Source organism: Phocoena phocoena, chromosome 2 (genome assembly GCF_963924675.1).
Source record: "Phocoena phocoena chromosome 2, mPhoPho1.1, whole genome shotgun sequence".
Classification (NCBI taxonomy): Eukaryota; Metazoa; Chordata; class Mammalia; order Artiodactyla; family Phocoenidae; genus Phocoena; species Phocoena phocoena.
In genome coordinates this window covers 158,728,893-158,753,844 of record NC_089220.1, presented here as the reverse complement: position 1 = coordinate 158,753,844, position 24,952 = coordinate 158,728,893, and the positions used below count along the sequence as shown (strand labels likewise).

At 34.9% G+C, this 24,952-nt stretch overlaps 1 protein-coding gene across 1 annotated transcript in view; it reads left to right on the top strand.

The window, feature by feature from the left end:
• Positions 1 to 24,952, top strand: part of ANKRD26 (ankyrin repeat domain containing 26) — an 88,641-nt gene that overhangs the window by 45,820 nt on the left and 17,869 nt on the right. Inside the window, exons 17-27 of the mRNA XM_065871914.1 lie at positions 3,361 to 3,512; positions 6,025 to 6,195; positions 7,987 to 8,020; positions 8,304 to 8,445; positions 11,509 to 11,722; positions 13,577 to 13,760; positions 14,379 to 14,516; positions 17,348 to 18,304; positions 19,691 to 19,843; positions 22,712 to 22,782; positions 23,120 to 23,213. Of these exons, the coding sequence (XP_065727986.1) occupies positions 3,361 to 3,512; positions 6,025 to 6,195; positions 7,987 to 8,020; positions 8,304 to 8,445; positions 11,509 to 11,722; positions 13,577 to 13,760; positions 14,379 to 14,516; positions 17,348 to 18,304; positions 19,691 to 19,843; positions 22,712 to 22,782; positions 23,120 to 23,213 (2,310 nt within the window). The remainder of the gene's footprint in view (positions 1 to 3,360; positions 3,513 to 6,024; positions 6,196 to 7,986; positions 8,021 to 8,303; positions 8,446 to 11,508; positions 11,723 to 13,576; positions 13,761 to 14,378; positions 14,517 to 17,347; positions 18,305 to 19,690; positions 19,844 to 22,711; positions 22,783 to 23,119; positions 23,214 to 24,952) is intronic.

Genomic DNA, 24,952 nt, shown 5'->3' with positions numbered 1-24,952 from the left:
ACAATGTTTTATCCAATTTCATTAGTGGATATTAGAATGAAATATGACTGAATGAAAGCAGGTATTATATCAATATATAATACTATCATAGTATATAATTTGCATTAAAATTTAGGAATTTGTTCCTCTTTCTGATTGATGTTAATTGATTTTGGCTCCTAGTAATTTAAGGTTTGTCTCTTCTCCAGTTACTAGTCCTTAAAAAAAAATCCTTATGTGCACATAGGGACTCTTTAAGGTACAGGGAGGTGAAATATTTTTAAGTAAGGAAGCCTTTGTAACATTAAAAATCATCTCCTAATTCATTTTTGGTAGATTTAACATATATGAATTATTTAGTTCAAACAAACAGTGACAAAATTGGGTTTGTGAGTTCATGTTTTTCTCCTGTTTTAGGCGAAGGCAAGTTATTTTTCACTTCTTAGTTGTAATCCAGTGATTTGTGAGTAGCTAAACATAGATTAAGAAGTTTAACGGTTGAATTTTAATTATTCTCTAATTTTTCTTTGTCCATACTTGATTACTTAAGGATAAAGTTATTTTACAAACATGTACCCTGACAGAAAAGACATCTGAAAATCAAATCAAGCCAATTAATCTTCCGCTTTTGCATCTGCAAAAAATGCCTCAAGAACCAGAAATGAATAATGAATGTGATAGAGAGGACATATCTGTATGTTCAGGACTTCCTTGTGTACAAAAGTATGAGGAAATGTGGACCAAACAAGGCAAATTAGAGTGGAAAAATAACTTAAAACTCATCACAAATGAGTTAAAGCAGAAGTTTGGTGAAATTTTTGAAAAATACAAAATTACTGTTTGTCCTGAGGAAGAGCCACTACATGATACCCCTAAAGAAGGAGCAAACATAAAGGAAATACCTTCTAATTTGACAAATAATATACCTGACTGTGAGGCAAAAGATGCATTTGGAGTATCTGTATCTCTAGCATTCCAAGCATTTCCTGAACAAAAAGAACCCAGTCTTGAAAATGTTTTTCCATCTTATTTAACCTCTGGGTACTGGGGACATGCTTGCCCATCATCTTCACAGCTTTATTTAAATGAAAATAAATTAGACTATGAAAGTGATAAACCAGACACTGAACATGTTTTTAACAAAAATGAGGAGAGTTTTTATAATGATACAAAAAATAAAAAAGTAAGGGACCCAGTAGTTACATTTGAAGTGCAAGAAGACCAAGAGTTTGATATGCAAATGGTACAAAATATGAACCAAAATAACACTAATTGGAAATTAGACACCGGATGTATGCCTCAGTCTAGTGATCCCAAAAGACTTTTTGATTTATGGCTTGCCCGCTCCAATGAAATGAGACACATGATTCAAATAAAAAGTCGTGATATTTCTGCTGTTACAAATACTTATAAGAAAACCAAACCAATACAAGACTGGTTCCAGAAGCCATTGCTTGCAGATAATTGCAGTGCTAATAACTATAAAAGCATGGAACCTGAATTAGAAAATGGGAGTTCTTCTCCACTGAATAGTAACAGAACATCCAAAGTGTATCTAAATGAAGAATTACAGCAAGATATGCAAAGGTTTAAGAATGAGATAGGCATGTTACAAGTACAGTTCCTGGCTTTGGAAAAAGAGAAAATTCAACTTCAAAAAGAGGTAGAGGTTCATTTGCTGCTACTTTGTTCTTTCTCTTTATCAATGATCTGATCCATTCTGATTTTCCACTTATTAATAAAATGGGGTCAGCTAAATAGGTAATTGTGTAGAAATAGATTACTTCTGCCATCTAAATAATAGGAAACTATTTTCATGGCTTTTGTTCCTTAATCAACCTAAGTCTCTCTCTGTCAGTCTTTCATATGGACTGGGAAACTAATTTAGCTACATACCATGTGACCTTCTGAGCCAGAATAAGCACAAAGGAAATTGCTTAAGAAATATAATAAGCTAGGGTTTTGGGTTTTTAAAAATCTATTGGCTTTTAAATATAAATTACACTTCTATAGTATGGGAAGGAAGCATGACTGAAAGAAGGGACATAAACACGTATTCCTGCTAAACTAATCTCTTTATTGTGCTTTAGTGTGTGCGATCTTCTCTGCTTTACTCAATCCCTTGGCACTTAGAATTCCAACATGGCCACTTTAAGATATTTTTAATAACAAATACATGTACTCCCACATATTCTTTAATCACCACTCTCAGATGTTTCTGTTGAGTCAGACCTTTACATTATGTTGTTTAATAAAATGTGGTAAGTTTTGACATGTATGATTTTATCATATAGGTAGTATAAACCCTCAGCAAAAAAATTCAGTATTTTTCTCCAAAGGAGAAAACTGAGTTTTGACGTGCGGTGAGTCTTTTTTTCCTTCCAGTAATAGATTTTTAAATTTGTTTGTTTGCTCTTTTGTGTAAGAGGTGCATTGACTGAGTTTTAAAGATAGACAAAAATCTAGATATTCTCCTTTAAAAGAAAAAGAGATGAGCCCTACCCCCAACTGAGGCATTAAATTACTTTGCCAAAGTCACACTTTTAACTTATCTGATTAATTTGATGAATTCATTTGGTAATTTATCAGAATCAGGGTTACAGAATTGTATCATCTCTTTTGGTGCCATGAAATGCTAGGAAATGCCACTTTAGGGGCTTTGGACAAATCATTGAACCTTTCTTGGTTTTATTCCCATTATTGGTAGATAGTGGGGCTAAAGTAGATAATTACTTCTATACCCTTAAGCTATAAAATTTCATGGTTATTGAATGTGAAATTAGGAGGCATTACTCATTTTCCAGAATTCCACACTAACTAACAATTCATTAATTTCACTCTACTCCTGTTTTTTGGTAAACTTTGGTTCATATATTTTAGTGAACACTGTCACTTTTTTGATATTCCCAGGATCCAAATGGAAAAAGAATTGTAAAAGGCAGTGGGGGAAGAATAGCTTCAGTGCAAAAAGAAGAATGTTTCCTTTTTGTTACTGAAGCACCAAGGTGTCACATTCTCTAAATTTGGCTGTTTAATGCAAAATCCAGGTGGTAAAGACCGAAGAGGACAAATTTTGTGTCTTTGTCTCTTTATTTCTCTATCTCTGCCATCAGACGGGGAAGAGTGGATGTGAATAGCTGCACACATTAAAAAGCCCTTTTTGAAATTTTTAAAACTTTATTTCTTTTCCTCAAACAGAAAGCAGAATTTACAAAAATTTCAATGACTTGTAATTAAAAAAAATTAAAGTAAGCACAAAACTATTTTTATTGCTTAAAACTGGGGCAAACTCTGAGTCAAATAATTAATGAAAATGAAAAGGTCTTTATAATGAATAAGGTAATAACAATTATATGTAGTGTCAAACTTTAATCATTAAAGGTTGAAGAAGAAAAGAATAAGCACAAAAGTAGTGAAATGGAAGTATCAGAAAACATATATGATGCTGATGACAGTGGATTAATTCAACAGAGAAAGAGCAGAAAAACTAATAACCAACAGTTTCCTACCATGGAGAATGAAGATTCTGATAGGTAAGCCTATGTCAGTATTTAACAATAGATAATTGTTATTTTACTATAAAACAAGTTCTCATTTGAGCTAATGTTCATGATTAACAAATTTTATATTTTACTAGGGTTATAGTTATTTCTAATACTCTTGTCCTTTAGCCTTAATACTAGACTTAATTGGTTAACACACCACCGTATTACAGTATTAGAGTATTCTGGATTTGACTGTATACTTACCTTTACCAGTGTGTTGTATATTTAAATATATTTTGTGTTACTAATTAGCGTCCTTTGATTAGAGCTTGAAGACTCCTTTCAGCATTTCTTGTGAGGCAGGTCTAGTGGTGATGACCTCCCTCAGCTTTGCTTTGTTTGGGAAAGTCTTTATCTTTCCTTCATTTCTGAAAGACAACTTTTCTGGATAGAGTATTCTTGGTTGGCAGTTTTTTTCTTTTAGCACTTTGAATATGTCGTCCTACTCTCTTGAAATCCGTTGATAGACTTATGGGGACTCCCTTATAATTTACAAGCCACTTTACTTTTGCTGCTTTTAAGACTCTCTCTTTGTCTTTGAGTTTTGACATTTTTATTATAATGTCTCCTGGTGAGGATTTCTTTAAGTTGAGTTTGTTTGGTGACCTATAAGCTTTAGGAACTTGGATATCCAAATCTCTCCCCAGGTTTAGGAAGTTCTCAACCATTTTTTCTTTAAATAAGCTTTCTGCCACCTTCTCCCTATCTTCTCTTTCTGGAACTGCAATGATTTATGAATTATTTCTTTTGATAGTATCTGGTAATTCATGTAGGCTTTCTTCCCACTTTTTCATTCTTTTTCCTTTATTCTTCTCTAATTGGAAAATTTCAAAGCTCCTGTCTCTTAACTCACAGATTCTCTCTTCTGTTTGATCCATTCTGCTGTCAGTGTTCTTTATCGCATTTTTCCTTTCATTCATTGTATTCTTCAGCTCCAGAATTTCCATTTGGTTCTTTTTTATTATTTCTGTCTCTTTGTTAAACTCCTCATCTTGTTTGTGTATTACTTTCCTGATTTTGTTGGGTTGTCTTTCTGTGTTTTCTTGTAGCTCACTGAGTTTCCTTAAAACTACTATTTTGAATTCTCTATCAGGTAGATTGCAGACCTCCATGTCTTTGGGATTTGTTACTGGAAGATTATTGTGATCTTTTGGTAGTGTCATGTTTTCTTGATTTTTTTTATGTTACTTGAAGTTTTGCATTGCTGTCTTTGCATTTGAAGTAGCAGTCACCTCTTCCAGTCTTTAATAACTGCCCTCTCCAGTGTACCCCAACTTGCATTTTTTTGTTCCAGTGGTATGCTGGCACTTCTCTGCTGGAAACCTGGATTTCCACAAAGGCTCTCTCGTCTGTGGGTGATTGTCTAAGACAGTGTTTTCCAGGGGTTCCCTGGACGTTGTTAAGAGTGGCTGGAGCCAGTTCATGGGCCATGCAGGGTCCACAGCAGGGATGTGATCTGTATGTCTGTTACCAGTTGGGTGGGCAGGACTCTTCCCACATCCCTTGGTTTATGGTGCTGGATCCTGCAACTCCCACAAAGCCACTTTTGTCCATGGATAGATGCCAAATTGTTGCTGGTGGTGGAGGGATACTATGAGGTACCTATTTTTCAGCCCTGATGCTGACGTGACCCCAACATGTGGGTGTTTAAAAGTAAATTTTCCCCCCAAGATATTTCCTTGAGTTCTTCTTTCATGTTACATGTACCTCATGTTATTTTTAAAAATCATGTAAGTTAAACATTGTATATCAAAACAAAACAATATAGTAGAAATCTAATTATTACTCCCATGTCTAAGAATCATTGCTTTTAGGCAGTGAACTTCAGCTTTTCAGTGTAGCACTTGAGGTTCTTCAGAATGTCTTTCCAGACTCATCTCTCTGCTTCCTTCCATGTATTTTGTACTTTTCCTTCCAAGTTCCTAGGAAACACCTAGATGCCATGTGCCTGATCTTTGTGCTCACATTCTAATCACCAAGTAGAATGATTTTCTCCATTTTCTTTTCCTCATGACCTCCTCTGTTTATTTAACCTCTTCTGTAAAGCTTTCCTATGTTCACTTATAACTTTCATATGTATCATAATTGTGTATCTGTCTTTGAAGCAAGAATTTGTATTTGCTTGCATATGGTTGGTACTTCATAACTGTTTTGTGAACTAATAAATGACTTATGATGGGTAAGAGCTGGAATTTTTTTTTTTTTTTTTTTTTTTTTGTGGTACGCGGGCCTCCCACTGTTGTGGCCTCTCCTGTTGCAGAGCACAGGCTCCGGACGCGCAGGCTCAGCGGCCATGGCTCAGGGGCCCAGCCGCTCCGCGGCATGTGGGATCCTTCCGGACCGGGGCACGAACCCGTGTCCCCTGCATCGGCAGGCAGATTCTCAACCACTGCGCCACCAGGGAAGCCCCAAGAGTTGGAATTTTTTTAAAAATTGGTTTTTTTATTCTTTATCAGTAGAATTATTAGAAAACATTGGCTTTTTTATGGATTTTTTAAAGTAACGGTCCTGGCATGCATATGAAGGAAGTAAAGAAAAATGAAAATGAAAACTGGACATCAAAAGAATGTGTGATTACACCAATGTTTGAGAAGGCTGATTCACTGATCGGTGGTCTGCTACACATGAATGATGACAGCAGTTTAAGTGAAGTAGATCAGGATGATGGCAGGTAAAATCTACAAATTCTTTATTTTTAGGTCAAGAAATATTAGCACTGAATACTTTTTCTGGAAATAGAACAGCATAATATAGTGTACAGGCCACGACAAGAGAATTCTCAACTATACCAGATGAACGCTGCTGAAAGGTTAAGATGAGGACAAGTGGCTTTGACCAGAAGTAGTTTCAATAAATATTCCCCATGGAAGTTGGACTGTAGTGAATAAGTATAAACGGCTCCTTAGGGAATATTTACTGGGAAAGGCAATAGAGAACTGGATGGTAACTGAAGAGGAATGTGGAGTTCAAGGGAGTTTCCTTTTTCTTTTTACGTTAAGATGGGAGTTTTTAGAGTATGTTTGTATGCTGTTGGAAATGAGCCAGTAGAGGATGCATTTATTCCGTTTAATCTTGTTTGCATGTCCAATATTAGAAAGTTTATTGATTGTATTACATTATCTTTAAAATATTATAGTAAACTAATTGTACATAATACTTCTATTCACGTATAGTTTTATGGTAAGGGCTTGTTCATTGATTTTGAAGTGTAATATTCTTATATAATTGAATATGCAGATGAGTACTTAAAAATTATTCTATCATACATAGATTTTTAAAAATTATATAATCATAAATTTACAAACATTTAGGCCATACTGAATAGGATTTAATCATTCCTTGATAATTCTAGATGACAGTATCATCATGAGTGGCTATGGTTTTGTGAGGTACTCTAAAACAGATTATGTTAACTTCATAGTGGTTTAGATTCCAGGGAAAAGGGTAAGATTTTGTTTATATTCGATAGAAAAAAAAACTATTAACAATCTATCACAGATTATTACTTTTGGATTATAAAGTTCTAAATTACAAAAGTCATGCTTCCTATACTAAAAGTGTCATTAACACGTATTGTGCGCTAAGTATATGTTGAATGCATGAATAAACAGCTGAATGGGTGAATGAATGCCTGCTGATGAATTTCTTTACAAAAGCAAATCTTTATTGAAAATAGAATTCCAATATTGCCTAGGTCTAAAGCCTTTTTATTTTTAAAAAATATGTGTAAGATTCAGAAATTATTATTTATAGTTATAACTAGACATGGAATAATAATACATATTCATTTGCTATCATATTACTTAAAAACACTTAAAAATAAATATTACCTTCTCATCATATTGTGAAACACAAGTGTTGAAGCCAGATTTCCTGGGTTTGAATTCTGGGTCTGCTGCTGATCTGCTGTAGGGGCTTGGGCAAGTTACTTAGCCTTTCTGTGCTCCATTTCTTCCTGTGTAAAGGACCTAATGTATTTACCTCTCTCCCAGAATTGTTGTGAGGATTAAAATGCCTTTAAGACATGTAAGGTGCTTATAATAATGCATAGCAGTTACATAGTAAGTCCTCAAAAAGCTAATATCATGATTATTAAAAAAGAGTTTCTTTCACATAAGGACTTAATACTTTCCAAATAGGTTTTAGTTCCATAAAGTTAGTTTTTATTGAAAATGACAATAACAGAAAACCCTGGTATATTTCTTCCTATCAAATAATTCAAGTAACATTATGTTTTTCCTTTTCCTTTGATTGTCAGCTTGATCTAATTTAATGTTTTGTTAATATTATTATGGTATATTTTCTTTGTCTTTTAATGTTACTCTTTCTATTTATTGTTTAATCTCTTTTATAGAAAATTAATTACCGATACAAAGATTTTATGTAAAAAACAATAGGTTTAGGTATTCTTTGTATTTTAAGTATTTAATGTTTGCCTGAAAAGAATTGTTTGTTTTTTTAGGGCTACAAAGGAAACATCTAACGAAAAGAACAAGGTAGAGTAAAAAATTAATTATAAAAAATACTATCCTGTAGTAAAAAATTACTTTGTAAAAGGTATAGTGGAAAAATAAAAAATCTTCCTTTGTTGTAGAGACATTTACTTTGAAAAAATAATTTAGAAACACTGTTGATTAAATTATCCCTTTGATAAAAATCTGTTCTTTTAAAAAGTATCTGTGTTTTTGCTTTAATAAAGAGATATTTATCATCTCTGTACACTTAGTATATTTTATAAATATTTTGGGGACATTGTGAAATAGTACTTTTTATTTGTAGGTCAAAGAGCAAATTGATTCTATGGATGACCTTGATGACTTAACTCAGTCATCTGAAACAGCTTTTGAGGATTGCCAGATGCTTTACTCTAATTATAAGAATTCCATGTTGCTAATTGAGCAACTTGGCATGGAGTGTAAAGGTAGGACCATGGTATAAATATAAAGCCTTTTTGTGTATACTGTTGTAATATTTGGTAGAATTCACTAGTGTAGCCACTTGGGCCTGGAATTTTCTTTGTGGGAAGGTCTTTAACTAGGACTTTAGTTTCTTTTTTAGATATAGGGCTATTTAGTTTATTTGTTCTTTCTTGATTGAGCTTTGGTAATTTCCCTCTCTCAAGGAATTTACCCACTTCATCTGAGTTGCCAAATTTATTTACATAATGTTCATAATATTACTGTCAGTATTTTAATATCTATAGAATCTGTAGTAATTTCTCATTACTCATTTCTGTGAAATTGGTAATTTGTGCCTTCTCTCTCTCTTTTTTTTTCATTATCAGCCTGGCTAGAGGTTTATCACTTTTATTCATCTTCTGAATATATTTGGTTTCACTGATTTTTAAAATATTTATTTATTTATTTATTTATTTTTGGCTCTGTTGGTTCTTCGTTGCTGTGTACAGGCTTTCTCTAGTTGTGGTGAGCGGGGGCTACTCTTCGTTCAGTGTGCAGGCTTCTCATTGCTGTGGCTTCTCTTGTTGTGGAGCATGGGTTCTAGGTGCGTGGGCTTCAGTAGTTGTGGCACGCGGGCTCAGTAGTTGTGGCTTGCAGGCGCTAGAATGCAGGCTTAGTAGTTTTGGCACACAGGCTTAGTTGCTCTGAGGCATGTGGGATCTTCCCAGACCAGGGATCAAACCCATGTCCCTTGCATTGGCAGGTGGATTCTTAACCATTGTGCCACCAGGGAAGTCCCTCATTGATTTTTCCATGTCTTTTTTGTTTTGTTTTGTTTTTTCTCATTGATTTTTTCTTTGATGTTTTTTATTTCCTTTCTTCTGCTTGCTTTGGGTTTACTTTGCTCTTTTTTAAAAAATATTTATTTATTTTATTTTATTTTTGGCTGCGTTGGGTCTTAGTTGCGGCACGTGGGATCTTTCGTTGCAGCGTGTGGGCTTCTCTCTCTAGTTGTGGCGTGTGGGCTCAGTATTTGTGACACTCCAGATGGGGTGTGGGCTCCAGCGTGTGTGGGCTCTGTAGTTGCGGCATGCTGCCTCTCTAGTTGTGGCTTGCGTGTTCAATAGTTGCAGCGGGCGGGCTTAGTTGCCCCATGGCATGTGGGGTTTTAGTTCCCCGACCAGGAATCGAACCCACGTCCCCTGGATTGGAAGGCAGATCCTTAACCACTGAACCATCAGGGAAGTCCCCTAATTTGCTCTTTTTCTGGATTTTTATGTTGGAAGCCAAGGTCATTGATTTGAGACCTTCTTTTCTAATATAGACATTCAGTGCTATAAATTGTCATGCAAGTAAGCAGTATTCCACAAATTGTAATATATTATGTATTCATTTTTATTCAGTTCAAAATACTTTGTAATTCCTCTTTTCATTACCTCTTTAATCCAAGGGTTATTTAGATGTGTGTTATTTAGTTTTCAAATATTGGAGTATTTTCCAGAAATATTTTTGTTCTTGATCTCCAGTTTGATTGCTTTGTGGTCAGAGAACATACTTTGTATGACTTAAATCCTTTTGACTTACTCCTTTATTTTATAACCCAGAATATAGTCTTTTTTTGGTAAGTGTTCCATGGCTACTTGAAAAGAATGGTGGTGTTCAAGCCTACAGTATCCTTGCTGATTTTCTGCCTGCTCTTTCTATCACTTATTCATTGAGGGGTGTTGAAATCTCAGATTGTAATTGTGGATTTGTCTATTTTTCTTTGCAGTTCTCTCAAGTTTTGCTTCATATATTTTGAAGTTATTAGGCACATACACGTTTAGGGTTGTTATGCTTCTTATTAATTGACACTCATCATTATGAATGACCTTGTTTATTGCTGATAATGTTTTTTGCTCTGAAGTCTACTTTGTTTGGTATCAATATAGCCAGTCTAGCTTAGCTTTGTTTTGTCACATGTTAGTGTGGTATATCTTTTTTGTTTGTTTGTTGTGTGGTATATCTTATTTCTAACCTTATTACAAATTTATGTCTGTGTGTTTAAAGTGCATTTCTTGTAGGTGGCATACAGTTGGGTCTTGCTTTTTGATCCAGTCTGACAATCTGCTTTTTCTTTAAAATTAATTAATTAATTTATTTTTGGCTGCGTTGGGTCTTCATTGCTGCACATGGGCTTTCTCTAGTTACGGCGAGTGGGGGCTACTCTTCATTGTGGTGCGCAGGCTTATCACTGCGGTGGCTTCTCTTGCTGTGGAGCACAGGCTGTAGGCCCACGGGCTTCAGTAATTGTGGCATGTGGGCTCAGTAGTTGTGGCGCATGGGTTTAGTTACTCCATGACATGTGGGAGGACCAGGGCTCGAACCTGTGCGCCCTGTGTTGGCAGGTGGATTCTTGACCACTGCGCCACCAGTGATGTCCCTGACAATCTGCTTTTTAATTGAGGTTTTCAGACCATTTTCACTTAATGTGATTATTGATGCAGTAGGTTTGAATCTGTCATTATGCTGTTTGATTTCTGTTTATCCCATCTGTTCTTTGTTCCCCTCTTCTTTTTCTGCCATCTTTTAGACTAATCGAGTAATTTTTATGATGTAGTTTTATTTCTTTTTTGTTTTTTTGGTTTATTAACTGTAACTCTTTTGTTTCACTATTTTAGTGGTTGCTTTAGGGTTTACAGTATTTTACTTAGGGTTATCACAGTCCACCTTCAAGTAATATTGTACCACGTCATATATAGGATAAGAGTATTACAAAATAGTTTACTTCCACTTCTTCTCTCCTTGCCAGATCCTCCTGGATCTGTGAGATTGTAGTTTTCATTAAGTCTAGAAAGTTGTTGGCCATTCTTTTCTTCAAATATTTTTTTTCTGTCTCTTTCCTCCACCTCTTTGGGGCATTGTGTATTTAACCACTTGAACTCCTGGTCAGGGAATTAAGATCCCGCATGCTGTGCAGCATGGCCAAAAAAAAAAAAAAAATGTATTTGTTCAATGTATGGATGAGTTAAGGTGAAAATGCACAGTGCTTTATACACAAAAATTACTCATATTTTATTTCTATCTTTGTTTTCTTCCTAATGCAGATTCTGTTAGCTTATTGAAAATTCAGAATGCAGTTCTTTCATATGAAAGATTAATAGAACTTAAAAAAAATCACTGTGAACTACTTACAGGAAAAAATAAAAAACTGGAAAGTAAGGTTAGTGGGCTACAAAAGGAGCTATCAGAAACAAAAGAAATAAAATCACAGTTAGAGCATCAAAAAGTGGAGTGGGAACAAGAGCTCTGCAGCTTGAGGTATTGAACATCTTGGTTTTAAAGAAATACTTGAACTGTTTTTATTTACTGTAATACTACAGATGTGTATTTACTTTAATACTATGGGAAGTTTTATAATTGCTAACTTACCTGCTGGGATTTTACAGGGGAGAAAACTTCATTAGTGTTGTGGAGTGTGAAATTCTTGGAAATAATATAGCAAGTTCTTAACAGTGGATACTTCTACTAATAATTTAATGTATATATTTCCAAATCATCATTTTCATGGCTATACAGAAGTCCTCCATATGAAGCCTCATTTTTTTTGTAATCTCTCTTTTTTTAAAAATTTTATTTATTTTTTTTATATAGCAGGTTCTTATTAGTTATCCATTTTATACATATTAGTGTATACATGTCAATCCCAAGCTCCCAGTTCATCCCACCCTGCTGCTTTCCCCCCTTGGTGTCCATACGTTTGTTCTCTACATCTGTGTCTCTATTTCTGCCTTGCAAACCAGTTCACCTGTACCATTTTTCTAGATTCCACATATATGTGTTAATCTACGATATTTGTTTTTCTCTTTCTGACTTACCTCACTCTGTATGACAGTCTCTAGATCCATCCACGTCACAACAAATGACCCAGTTTCGTTCCTTTTTATGGCTGAGTAATATTCCATTGTATATATGTGCCACATCTTTATCCATTCGTCTGTTGATGGGCATTTTACGTTGCTTCCATGACCTGGCTATTGTAAATAGTGCTGCAATGAACATTGGGGTGCTTGTGTCTTTTTGAATTATAGTCATTATTTTTTTAACAAATTGAATTTCAGTTGTTTTTCATTTTTCTGTATTATATTTAATGCAACTAGGAACATCTCTTCTATAAATTCATTTCTACATTTATGATTATTTATTTTGAATAAATTCTTTAATATTGTGTTATTTGGTTAAAGTATGAGAACTTTTAAAAAAGGTCTTTGATCCATGTTTCTAAATTGTTCTCCAGAAAGTTTATATTACTTTACACTCCCACCCACAGAAGTATGAAACGGCCATTTTTCTCAAAACAAAATTTATGCAGTTTTATTCTTAACATATGCATGGATGAAATAAAAGGTAAAAATGGAAGGTGATTACTGATTAGTTTATTCAATATCTCTTTCATACAGAGATAAAATTAGTTCAAAGGTTGTGCTGAAAGCACAAAATACTCTCTATTGTTTAATTAATTAATATGGATCCTGCCTTACGGGATTTAAAATGACTTATTAAATAGATAATAATCAACAAGTTGAAAATGTTGCAAAAGAAGAAACATAAAAAGTGTGGGGCAACAGATATTAGATTCCCTAGCCTAGTCTTGGATTACAGTGTCTGAAGATATATGTTCTGTAAAAGACATCTGCAGATTTTATCTGGCACTGTAAGTCATTTAGGGGTACCTGCAGTATTTTATGAAGTTGAAATTTTATTTCTAGTCAACTTATAAACTTGTTTCTAAACAACAGCTTCTCTTTTTAATTAGTAACTAAATTTTCTGTCCTAAAGGAGGAGTAATTATGACAGTGTGGAAAACAGGGTAATTTTCGACCTCACTTCACTGAATAATTTCAATATTTCTTTCCTACACTATTCACCAGAGTTACTCTGGACTAAAACTTACTTAAGTGGCAGAATGTTTTTTCATTGCTACCTTTCAAGTATATATATCTTTATGAAGAGATTGAAGTGAGGAATTAAAAATATGAGACCTAGAAAGGAAAACAAAACTGGAGAACAGAAATTTCATTAGGATAGTATATCAGCGGGCGAAGAGCCAGATCATAAAATGAACTTTTTATTTTCTAACAAAACACATTTTAAGGTAAACATATTTAACTGCAGATTCACCCTAAAACAAGAAGAAGAGAAGAGAAGAAATGCTGACATGTTATATGAAAAAATTAGGGAGCAGTTAAGAAGAAAAGAAGAGCAATACAGTAAAGAAGTTGAAATGAAACAACAACTTGAACTCAATCTCAGAGCACTAGACACGGAACTGAGGACTGTGAGAAATAATCTGAATCAGGTAAGTTAATCTTTGGTGAAAATTTCAAATTTCCAACAGTATTTCATCAGTATTATTTGTAATATCTCTTTGATTTAATATATATTATTTAGGTTTAAAACAAATAAAAAGTGTTATCTCATCCTAAATATGAACTATGACATTTTTAGCTTAAATTATTAATTTCTTGCCATTCTTAGCTTCTAATACATGCTCTGTGTATGTTTTCTGAATGGAGGAATGGAAGGTAAATTGAGCTTAATGATTAACATAATGATTGGCATTTTTGGTCCATTTGAAAGTAATATTCTTAATTCCAATCCATGTGTTAATTTTGGCTTTTTTATGTTAAAATACAGGCTAAACTGCCTTGAGACTGTGATGGAACTAGTTAAATGCTTTGTAAAAAGATTTTCTTTCACAATACTATATCTCCCTGTATTTTTGCTCTGTGATAAGTTTAGCAGTCATTTAAATTAAAATCGTAAGTTATTCATGTGGGATAAAGATCCTTGTGTTTATTTAAAAAGGCTACTTCCTTGTAACAGTTTTTTGTTTTTTTTTTAATTCTGCTCTTAAGCTTTTGACTTTTTTTTTTTAATGGTATGAGACCAAAAACCTCATGAAATGTGTCTCCAGGTTGTAGAAGAGCGAAATGACACTCAGAGGCAGCTTTCTCGAGAGCGGAATGCCAGAATTTTACAAGATGGAATCCTGACCAATCACCTTGCCAAACAAAAGGAGATAGAAATGACTAATAAGGAAATGAATTCTGAGGTATTTTCTTTAATCATTTTCAAATATTTGTGTGTATGTATCTGTATATGTATATATATATATATATATATTTTTTTTTTTTTTTTTTTGCCGTACGCGGGCCTCTCACTGTTGTGGCCTCTCCCGTCGCGGAGCACAGGCTCTGGACGCACAGCCTCAGCAGCCACGGCTCACAGGCCCAGCCGCTCCGCGGCATGTGGGATCCTCCCGGACCGGGGAACGAACCTGTGTCCCCTGCATCGGCAGGCGGACTCTCAACCACTGCGCCACCAGGGAAGCCCTATGTATATATTTTAAAAACCAATACTATACATCACAGACAGTATAGAGGATATTTTAAAACCTATTTAAGTATATTTGGGGGAGGGGTGACGTTTCTTGTCCATTGGATATTTAATATTTTTAATTCAAACATAATTGAATTATCTTTAATTAAATTTAATTCAAGTAGTATTTTTAATTCAAATCCATTTGTCTGCAACAGTCAAGCAGTGACATACAATAGCCTCATCCAAGGAGAGGCTTTTAATATTTTCCATAGGAACTGATGAACTTTTCATAATCTCAAAACTATTGCTACCATCTAGAAAAGTCTGCACCCTGATGGTGGTTTAAGCAGGGAAGATCATGTGTGCTCCACCATCGACCACACTACCCAACTAAATCCCAGCACTGAATACGATCTTGCCCTCTGCTTTGGAGTGAACATGTCAATCACTATGCACCTCATCATTTTCAGTGTCTAAATCAGAGTCTGTTCTTGGTTTCACTGTCATTTCTTTGACCAGTACCCCATCAATGACATTTTTACATCATTTACAATTTTTCAGTATCGTAAAAGCTGCAACATTAGTTGTAAAAACTTTTTTTTTTTTTTTGCGGTACGCGGGCCTCTCACTGTTGTGGCCTCTCCCGTTGTGGAGCACAGGCTCCGGACGCGCAGGCTTAGCGGCCATGGCTCACGGGCCCAGCCACTCCGTGGCATGTGGGATCTTCCCGGACCAGGGCACAAACCCGTGTCCCCTGCATCGGCAGGTGGACTCTCAACCACTGCGCCACCAGGGAAGCCCGTAAAAACATTTTTGAGCACTTAAAAAAATTATTTCCTCAGAATAAACTTATAAAATACCAAAAAAAAAAAAGAAAACCCCAAAACAAACAAACAAAACAACATTATGGTTTTTGGCAGTGATTTCACTTCCTCGATAGATTAATAGAGAGGTTAGTTTATCCCTTCCACTGATGGTAAGGAGGAAAGGTATAGCCAGTTCAGAGACCGTCTTTTGGATGTCATTCTTCTACTTGTGAGAAAATTAACACTTTGCTCCATGTAGTGTCCTATTTCAGTACAAGGAACTTTTGAAAGTTCCTTGTGATAGATATGCCATAATATTTATTTAGTGATAATTTATTGATAAGTATTTTATTTTTAGTGAAACAGTTCATTGTATTTCCCCCTACCTTACTATTTTAAGCATTATGAAGAGAGAATAAAAGTGATTGCAGCAGTGAATAATCTCATGATTTTCTAAGATCTCTATAAATTTTACCTTATTTACCACTAGTGTATGCACCATTAGTGAAATATAAGGCTCATTTCATATTTATATGTTTGTACTAGAGAACTAGCTGTGGTCTGGTGTAAGGGGACTCATAGTAAAGTCAGAAGACCTGGAGAAAAGCCTGCAGCTTGCTTGTATTTTTGACTTCCTCATTTCCAGGACTGTCATAGCTAAATGAGTTAATTGACATTTGTAGAAGTGCTTATTTAGTACAGTTATCAGTAGATGTAATTCTTGTAACTGACTATAAAAATATTAGAAACATAGAATATTTATGGAATATTCTCAGGACTATACAAATATTAGAAATGTAGAATATTTATGGAGTATTCTCAGGAAAAAAATTTTTTAGGAAATTTAATCTGTCGAAATATATACAGAGCTAAGGCTTTTACTATGGGGTAGCTGTATAGGTTAGATAGGAGATGTGATTTTTTTTAAGCTAGCGGGTGGTATTTTATTTTATTTTTTATTGAAGTATAGTTGATTTACAATATTGTGTTAGTTTCAGGTATACAGCACAGTGATTCAGTTTTATATATATATATACCTTTATAGATTCTTTTTCCAAATATTGAGTGTAGTTCCCTGTGCTACACAGTAGGTCATTGTTGGTTATCTGTTTTTTATATAGTAGTGTGTATATATTAATCCCAACCTCCTAATGAATCCCTCCCCCTCTTTCCCCTTTAGTAACCGTAAGTTTGTGTTCTATGTCTGTGAGTCTCTTTCTGTTTTGTAAATAAGTTCATTTGTATCATTTTTTTTAGATTACTCATATAACGATATCATATATTTCTCTTTCTCTGTCTGGCTTACTTCACTTACTATGATAGTCTCTAGGTCCATCCATGTTGCTGCAAATGGCATTATTTCATTCTTTTTTATGGCTGAGTAGTATTCCATTGTATAAATATATCACATCAGATGCAGTTTTTAAGTGTACTCAGATTTATTAATCTTTTATTTTAAGCCTTCTGGGTTTGTCATAATTTAGAGAAAGGCCTTTCCAATTCTGAGCCTCTTAAGAATTCTCTTGTGGTTTCTTTTTTGCTTTCGTGGATTCATTGTCTTTAATTAAATTTTTGAACTTTTGAAGATTTCTGTTTGTAAGAAGTCTGAGGTTTGTATCCAACCTTATTTTTTCCAGTTGGATATCCACTTATTGCAGCCTTTTCATTGTATAAACATATAGGTTAGTCTTTCAGAGGAAATCATGAAATGTCAATTTATTGAGTACTAGCTAAAAATCTCCTTTGTTTCACTTAGGTGTCCGATAGTCCTGAAAAAGAAAAAGATCTGTTACATAAAAACCACGTGTTGCAGGATGAAGTTGCCATGCTAAGACTGGAAATAGACACAATAAAATGTCAGAACCAGGAAAAGGAAAAGAAATATTTTGAGGACATTGAAATTGTAAAAGAAAAGAATGATGATCTTCAAAAGACAATAAAACTGAATGAGGAAACATTAACAAAGACAACATTCCAATATACTGGACAACTTAATGTTCTGACAGCTGAGAATACAATGCTAAACTCTAAGCTGGAGAATGAAAAACAAAGCAAAGAAAGACTGGAAACAGAAGTGGAATCCTACCGTTCTAGACTGGCTACCGCCATACATGATCACCATCAAAGTCAGACATCAAAAAGAGACCTGGAACTTGCCTTCCAGAGAGCAAGAGATGAGTGGTTACGCTTGCAGGACAAAATGAATTTTGATGTGTCTAACCTGAACGATAACAATGAGATGCTTTCCCAGCAACTTTCTAAAGCTGAAAGTAAGTTCAATAGCCTAGAAACTAAGCTCCATCACACGAGGGATGCTCTCAGAGAAAAGACTTTGATGTTAGAACGTGTACAGAGAGACCTAAGCCAAGCACAGTGTCAAAAGAAGGAAATTGAACACATGTATCAAAGCGAACAAGGCAAAGTGAATAAATACATTGGAAAGCAGGAATCCTTAGAAGAGAGATTATCTCAACTCCAGAGTGAAAACATGTTGCTCAGACAGCAACTGGATGATGCGCAAAACAAAGCCGACAGTAAAGAGAAGACAGTAATTAACATCCAAGACCAGTTTCAGGATATTGTGAAAAAACTTCACGCTGAAAGTGAAAAACAAGGTCTGATGCTGGAGGAAAGAAACAAGGAGTTAATCAATGAATGTAATCATTTAAAAGAGAGAATGTATCAGTATGAAAATGAGAAAACAGAAAGAGAAGTAAGTATCCAAGAAGAGAAATAATTCTCAGACTTCCTGAAAGAAAATTCAAAGTGATTTTGATTATGGCTAAATGTTGAATCTAGTTGAATCTAAAATATATATAGACTATAAATCTATAGACTGTAAATCAGCCTAAAAGCATACCTTGTATCCAGCAAATAAAGAATTAGACCTGAGAGGTGCTTTACTTTGAGTAGAGACATTGTGTCACCTATGAAATTTTAAGAGATTAAGTTATAACTTGTTAATGGGTATAGACAGGTATTAGTAATTTACTCTTCTGCTAAATAATAATTTTAATCTTTATGTCACATTTTAGTATCATGATGAAGCAGATAAATGAAACGCTCAGATCTAAACTGAATTATTTTGAAATTAAGATTCAGTTGTGTGTATTACCTTGACAGTCAATTCCAGATTTCCCAGATGAACTGATGTGTTGATGCCATATCTCATAGTACTTTTCCTTCAGTAGCTTGTCATAACTTTTTAGTTGATATAATTTTATTTTTATTCATGTCAATTTGAATTAATTTGGGAAATAGTTCAGCCTCAAACCATGTATTCTTATGACCTCTCAACTCTTTAAAGGCATCTACTTTTCATTAAATCATATTTTGGGATTAAAGTAGTGAGCTTTAGCAAAACTATACTTGATTTAATCTTCCCACTTCTATTTGTAATTTACTTGGAACATTTTTACAAATAATTTGCTCATAATTCTCATTTCAAGGCTCAGTTACTATCATTTGGATATAAATTTGTCCAATACAAAGAATTGTAGCTCTCTGTGACTTATTAATTTGACATTGGACTCCCATTTTCAGACTAGCGAGGGGTGGCAGATTCATGAGTAGCAGGAGTAGAGTGGGGGACAGCGTCATAGGGGCTGCCATTGGGAGGCAGAGGGAGGCCCTGAAGGTCTCATTGTAATTCTAGGAATTAAAATGGGAATGACCTCATTTTAATTCTGAGATAGGAATCTATTGAGCACTGGATTGAATATGTGAGGATCTCTGAAGTTAATCGAAGCCTCCAGTAGAGAAGAGGGAAGATGTTCCCACCACTCGTCCCACCTACACACCCATTTCTTTCTGAGACTTGAGGAGGTCCTCAAGCTCTGCAAATTGATCGGGAAGGGCGGGGAGTGGATAGCGGGACTGAATCCATTGTCTAAGTAACTTAATAGCGATAAGGCCAGAGGGTAACACCTTCTGTGTCTTAAACCAAATTCAGTGAGCAGGAAGGTGCACATACGAGAAGAAGGAGACAAATTGATGTCTCTGGTGATAGTTTTCAAAGTACGTATGTTGGAGTTATCTATTATTAACATAACTTAATAATAAGGTAATTTATAAAATCAGTGACAGAGTATCTTATTAGGCACTTGTGAGACAACTTCAACAAGAACTGGCTGATACCCTAAAAAAGCAATCTATGTCAGAGGCTTCACTGGAGGTCACGTCACGTTATCGTACTAATTTAGAAGATGAGGCACAGGATTTAAAGAAAAAATTACGTCAAGTCACCAGTCAGGTATGTATGATATTTAACATGTCAATACTTAATGTATAGGATAAAGTGTTTTAGGACACTAATTTTCTTGGACGGCTTTCTTTTGTATTTTCGTTACAAGTAAATTTATTACAATTTTGTTATCTTTATAATGCACTTGTTTCTTAAACTCTGACTTTCATTCTGCTGTTTGCATTATATTTTTTTTCTTACAATGTTTATTTACCCTTAGGAAAGTTGAGAATTGTGCATGATTCCTCACAGAAGTTGAGAGACTTTTTTTTCTATTAAACAGTATTTTTTAGTGATATCTCTACTACCATGATGAAGCAAGCCAGATAAAATCAGAGGATAATGTTTAATGGAATGTTCCATAAAATTGTCATTTTTCATCTTCACTTTCGTGAATGGTTATAGTATCTGTGGATATTTATTTCATGGATTTCAGAATAATTTGTGCAGAAAGGTCATTAGACAAACCAGTTGAAGTTAGGCATTGCCTTCATTTTCGTTTCATTTTAGATATATTGTAAAAGCGTAGAGATACTCAGATCGTGTATAGTATGTACACCCAAAATAGAAAATTAAGAAAATTATATAGATCCTGCCATTGTATTTTTAAGAAAACTATTGAGATAATTCACATATCGTATAATTCACCCATTTAAATTGTGTAGTTGAATCTCTCCTTGTATATTCAGAGAGTCGTGCACTTGGCACCACAGTCAATTATAGAGCATCTCCATCACCCCCAAAGGAAAACCCTGCATCCCTTAGCCATCACCCATGGCCCCCATCTCCCTCAGCCCCAGCAATCACCAGTCTAATCTCTGTCTCTGTAGATGTGCCTATTCTGGGTATTTCATATAAATGGAATCACACAGTATGTGGTCCTTTGTGATTAGCTTTTCTCATTTGACGTAACATTTTCGAGGTTCATCCACGTTATAGCGCATATCAGTACTTCCATTTCTGTTTATTGTCGAACAGCACGTTATGTGGCTAAGCCATTCATCCATTCATCAGTTGATGGGCCTTTGGGTTATTTCCATCTTTGGGCTGTTAATAATGCTGCTGTGAACATTTATTTACAAGTTACTGTGTGGACATAATTTTTATCTCCCTGCTGTTGGATTTTATCCTCTGAGTTAATTGGCTGATTTCACCTTTTCTTGGCCTTTACTCATGCTGTCCTTTCTGTCTTTACAGTTTCTTTTCCTCCTGCCTAATCCTCCATTTATTCAGACCTGGCCCCCAGTCTTCTCCATGAAGCTCTCTCTGACTGTCCTAGCTCTCATTGACCCTGACATCTAGTCTGTGAAGAACAGTTTTGCCCTCAGTTTTACACTTTTAATTTTTTTCACGAGAGAGAATCTTGTCTAAGTATAAATTTGTCTAACAGGTAATATTTATTGATATGCACGGCACCTGTCTTGCATAAATTGAAAATATTTTAGCTTAACAGTTGCTAGGATACAATTAAGTACTTTATACCATACCAATAATTTTTTCTTGGAGCTATTGATATAATAAATCTTTTATTAAAATGTATTTTAAGCAATTAAATATAAAATGAAAAGCTCTTAATCTAATAGAGGAGAATTGTTCAATTAAATGCTCTTTTTTTTTTCCCTCACTCTGGAAAAAAAAAAACTAAATTTGCCTTCCTTCATTATGCAGCCAGAACTGAGGATTTTCACACTTATAGCATTTCACCAGCTGTAAAGCTCTGTGGATAGCTTCTCTGATATCCATACCACATAACCTTAATTTTCTCATCCGAGTACTTTCTAGACATAAACAGTCGCTGGGAGTGAACTGATTCAGAACTTTGATTTAGCAATAGGGTGATATTTCCATGCCAGTGACTTAACCCTTCCTCTGATGGTCATGTAAGTTATGTACCACTCAATCCAGGAGGTGCTATTCGCATATTAAATTCATGATCACTGCCCACTGAGTAGTACAGAGAGGAAGTAAGTTATAAATTATTATAAGTGGAAAAAAGTACTGGTTGATTAGTGGAATCAGTGAAAGTTTTTGAAGTACTGGGCACATACATTCTGGTCCTCACACTCCCCGTTTACTGCCAATTTCAATGGTATGGAGAATGCTTTCAGTGGGACTTGTACAGGAGACCACTTCTGTTGGCGCGCCATCTGCCTAAAATATCAAATTGTTTAGAACATAAAATACAGCAATAGTAATAATTCTAATTGTAAACACTTAGCATTTACTATGTGCCACGTACTTTTCTAAATACGTTATGTTTACCCCCCTCCCCCGATTTAATCTTCCCGACATCCCAGTGAGGTCAGTGCTATTATTATCTTCATTTTACGGCTGGAGAAACTGAGACATAGAAAATTTAAGTAATTTGCTCAAGGACATCCAACAAATAACTGGTGGAATTGGGACTCAGACCCACGTGTTCTGGCTCCTGTGTAGATACCGCCTCTCACACTAGTCGCTGAAGCATCTGGCTGTCACCAACAGTAGTGTGTAGTGTGAACGTTCATAATCACTGGAAGAGCTGTGGTCATTCACATATGTGGATATTTAAAATTATAATTGGTATAGAGCGTGGAATAAAAAATATAAATGTCTTTCCCCATTTGGCCAATTTATAAGTTCGTGTATTTATTTGATAAAATATAATTTAAAGCATGAGTGATGTTGTGGTTTAGTACTAGAGGTCAGTAACTTGTAAAGGGCCAGATAGTAAATATTTTAGGCTTTGTGGTTCACAAGGTGTCTGTTGTAGCAGCTCAACTCTGCTGTTGCAGCAGGAAAGTAGTCATAAACAATATGCAGATGAAAGACATAAAAACAGATGATGGCGGATTTGCTAGGTTATCAGTAATTTAAAAAAATTTTTTCTCCTTTTAGTTGCAAGAAGCACAGGATCGACGTACAGAGGCCATGAGATGTGCTGAGAAGACGCAGGATCACATCCAAAAGTACAATTTGAAGCAGCACAGAAAATAACTTAAGTATAGAGCAGATAAGCAGTATAGTATGAGAATTATATCAGTAATGACAATAAAATACATCATTGTGAGGCTGGGTAAACATTTCAGCTTTGAGCTATTTTGAAATGCATAATTTTTCTCCATTATTTCGAAATTTTTTACATTATCCACAGAACACAACTAGAAAATGGCACAATTGCCAAATCATCTCCTTTTCAAAATTCTAAGAACGTATGTAATTGAACCTGCAGGTGTTTGTTCAGAAAATGTGTGGTATTTTAAAAGTCTATGTGTGAGAATAATTATTTTAAAATATGCATTTTAGGCTTGAAATTGAAAATGCCAAGTTAAAAGCTACAGTCAAAAAGCAAGCCGGCAAAATTGAACAGCTTCAGAAAAACCTGTTAAGTACGAGTTCAGTAAGTCAATCTCTTAATTTCTGTCATGCTGAAAAGGAATTTTAATTTTTATACTAGTAATATATAAGAATATTTTGGACAATATGAAAAGTCTCATTGATAAAAGAGTTTATTTTTATATTGATACTACTTGCTACTAGTAGCATAATTCCTCTTTATAGAGGAAGTTGACTGAAATAATAAAATTGATTTTTCTAGTAAGATTTTAATTAAAAAGATTGTGACAGTCCAAAAGCAATATTTTATATATACCACATTTTGTTAATTCATTCATCTGTCAATGAACACTGGGATTTTTCCACCTTCTGGCTATTGTTAATAATGCTGCTATGAACAGTGGTACACAAATATCTGTTTGAGTCCAGAAATTTGAGTAATGATTTGATCTAGAATTCTGAATTTCCCTTGTAATCTAAACCCTCCAGTGCTATTTTGAGAATGAATTACTTTTTTTTTTTTTTTTTTTTTTTTTTTGCGGTGTGCGGGCCTTTCACTGCTGTGGCCTCTCCCGTCGCGGAGCACAGGCTCTGGACGCACAGGCTCAGCGGCCATGGCTCACGGGCCCAGCCGCTCCGCGGCATGTGGGATCCTCCCGGACCGGGGAACGAACCCGTGTCCCCTGCATCGGCAGGCGGACTCTCAACCACTGCGCCACCAGGGAAGCCCGAGAATGAATTGCTTTTAATGTTGTAGTTCGTTTTCTTTATCAAGAAGGAATACTAGGTCACTATGCAAGCATTTTTCTGAAAGGAATATATTTTTTCCTTTCTTGGATTTTATTTTACTTTATTTTTTAAAGATTTTTTTGATGTGGACCATTCTTAAAATCTGTATTGAATCTGATACAATACTGCTTCTCTCTTATGTTTTGGTTTTTGGGCCAGGAGGCATGTGGGATCTTAGCTCCCTGACCAGGTATCGAAATCCCTGCATTGGAAGGCAAAGTCTTAACCACTGGACCTCCAGGGAAGTCCCCCTTTTTTCTTCAAAAAAAGAAAAGAGATGCCAGTGAAAAAGTAGAAATGGCTGCTCAGTCAGGGCCTTACATAGTAACAGGTGCTCCTAGCATAGCAAGTTCAGGAACAATTTTTTTCTCAGACACTTGAGTTAATCAGCCTTTCAAAGGTGTAACAGCCAGTCTCAGAAAAGACTGATGTGTAATCCAGGATTCCAATTTATCAATGTATAGTGAAAGCTATGTAACTATTTACCAAGAAGAAAGGTATTCTCCTGCCATTTATATTCTCCTTTGTAGGGGAAGCTACCTATGATTTAAAAATCAGAAGATTCTATTGTGAACCCTAAGTTGGAGGGATGAGGTAGATGCACCTACCAACTCGTCTCTTTCCATCACAATAGTTAGATTCATGCAGTGTCATTATACAGATATACCTGTCAGGGGAACTAGAACATTCTATTGACTGGCCCTTCTTGTGTTCAAAGAAACATTGAAAATTATTTTTTCTAGACTTGATATAAATTAGTCACATTGTATTAGCATACTTTTCTTACAAGTGGCAATACAATATGTTGACAAAAGGAGTCTTATGTGAATGAGAGTGCCAGATGTCCCCTTACATTGTCAAACAGAAATCTATTCGGGTATCAGAAATTGAAAATTTTGTAAGAATACCCCACACTGATTAAGCATATTAAAAAAATAATGAGGGATTTTCTGTAGATGCCTATAGAAATGAGTTAGGATTATGACATAGAATTATGGGCCACTTTAAGGTCTA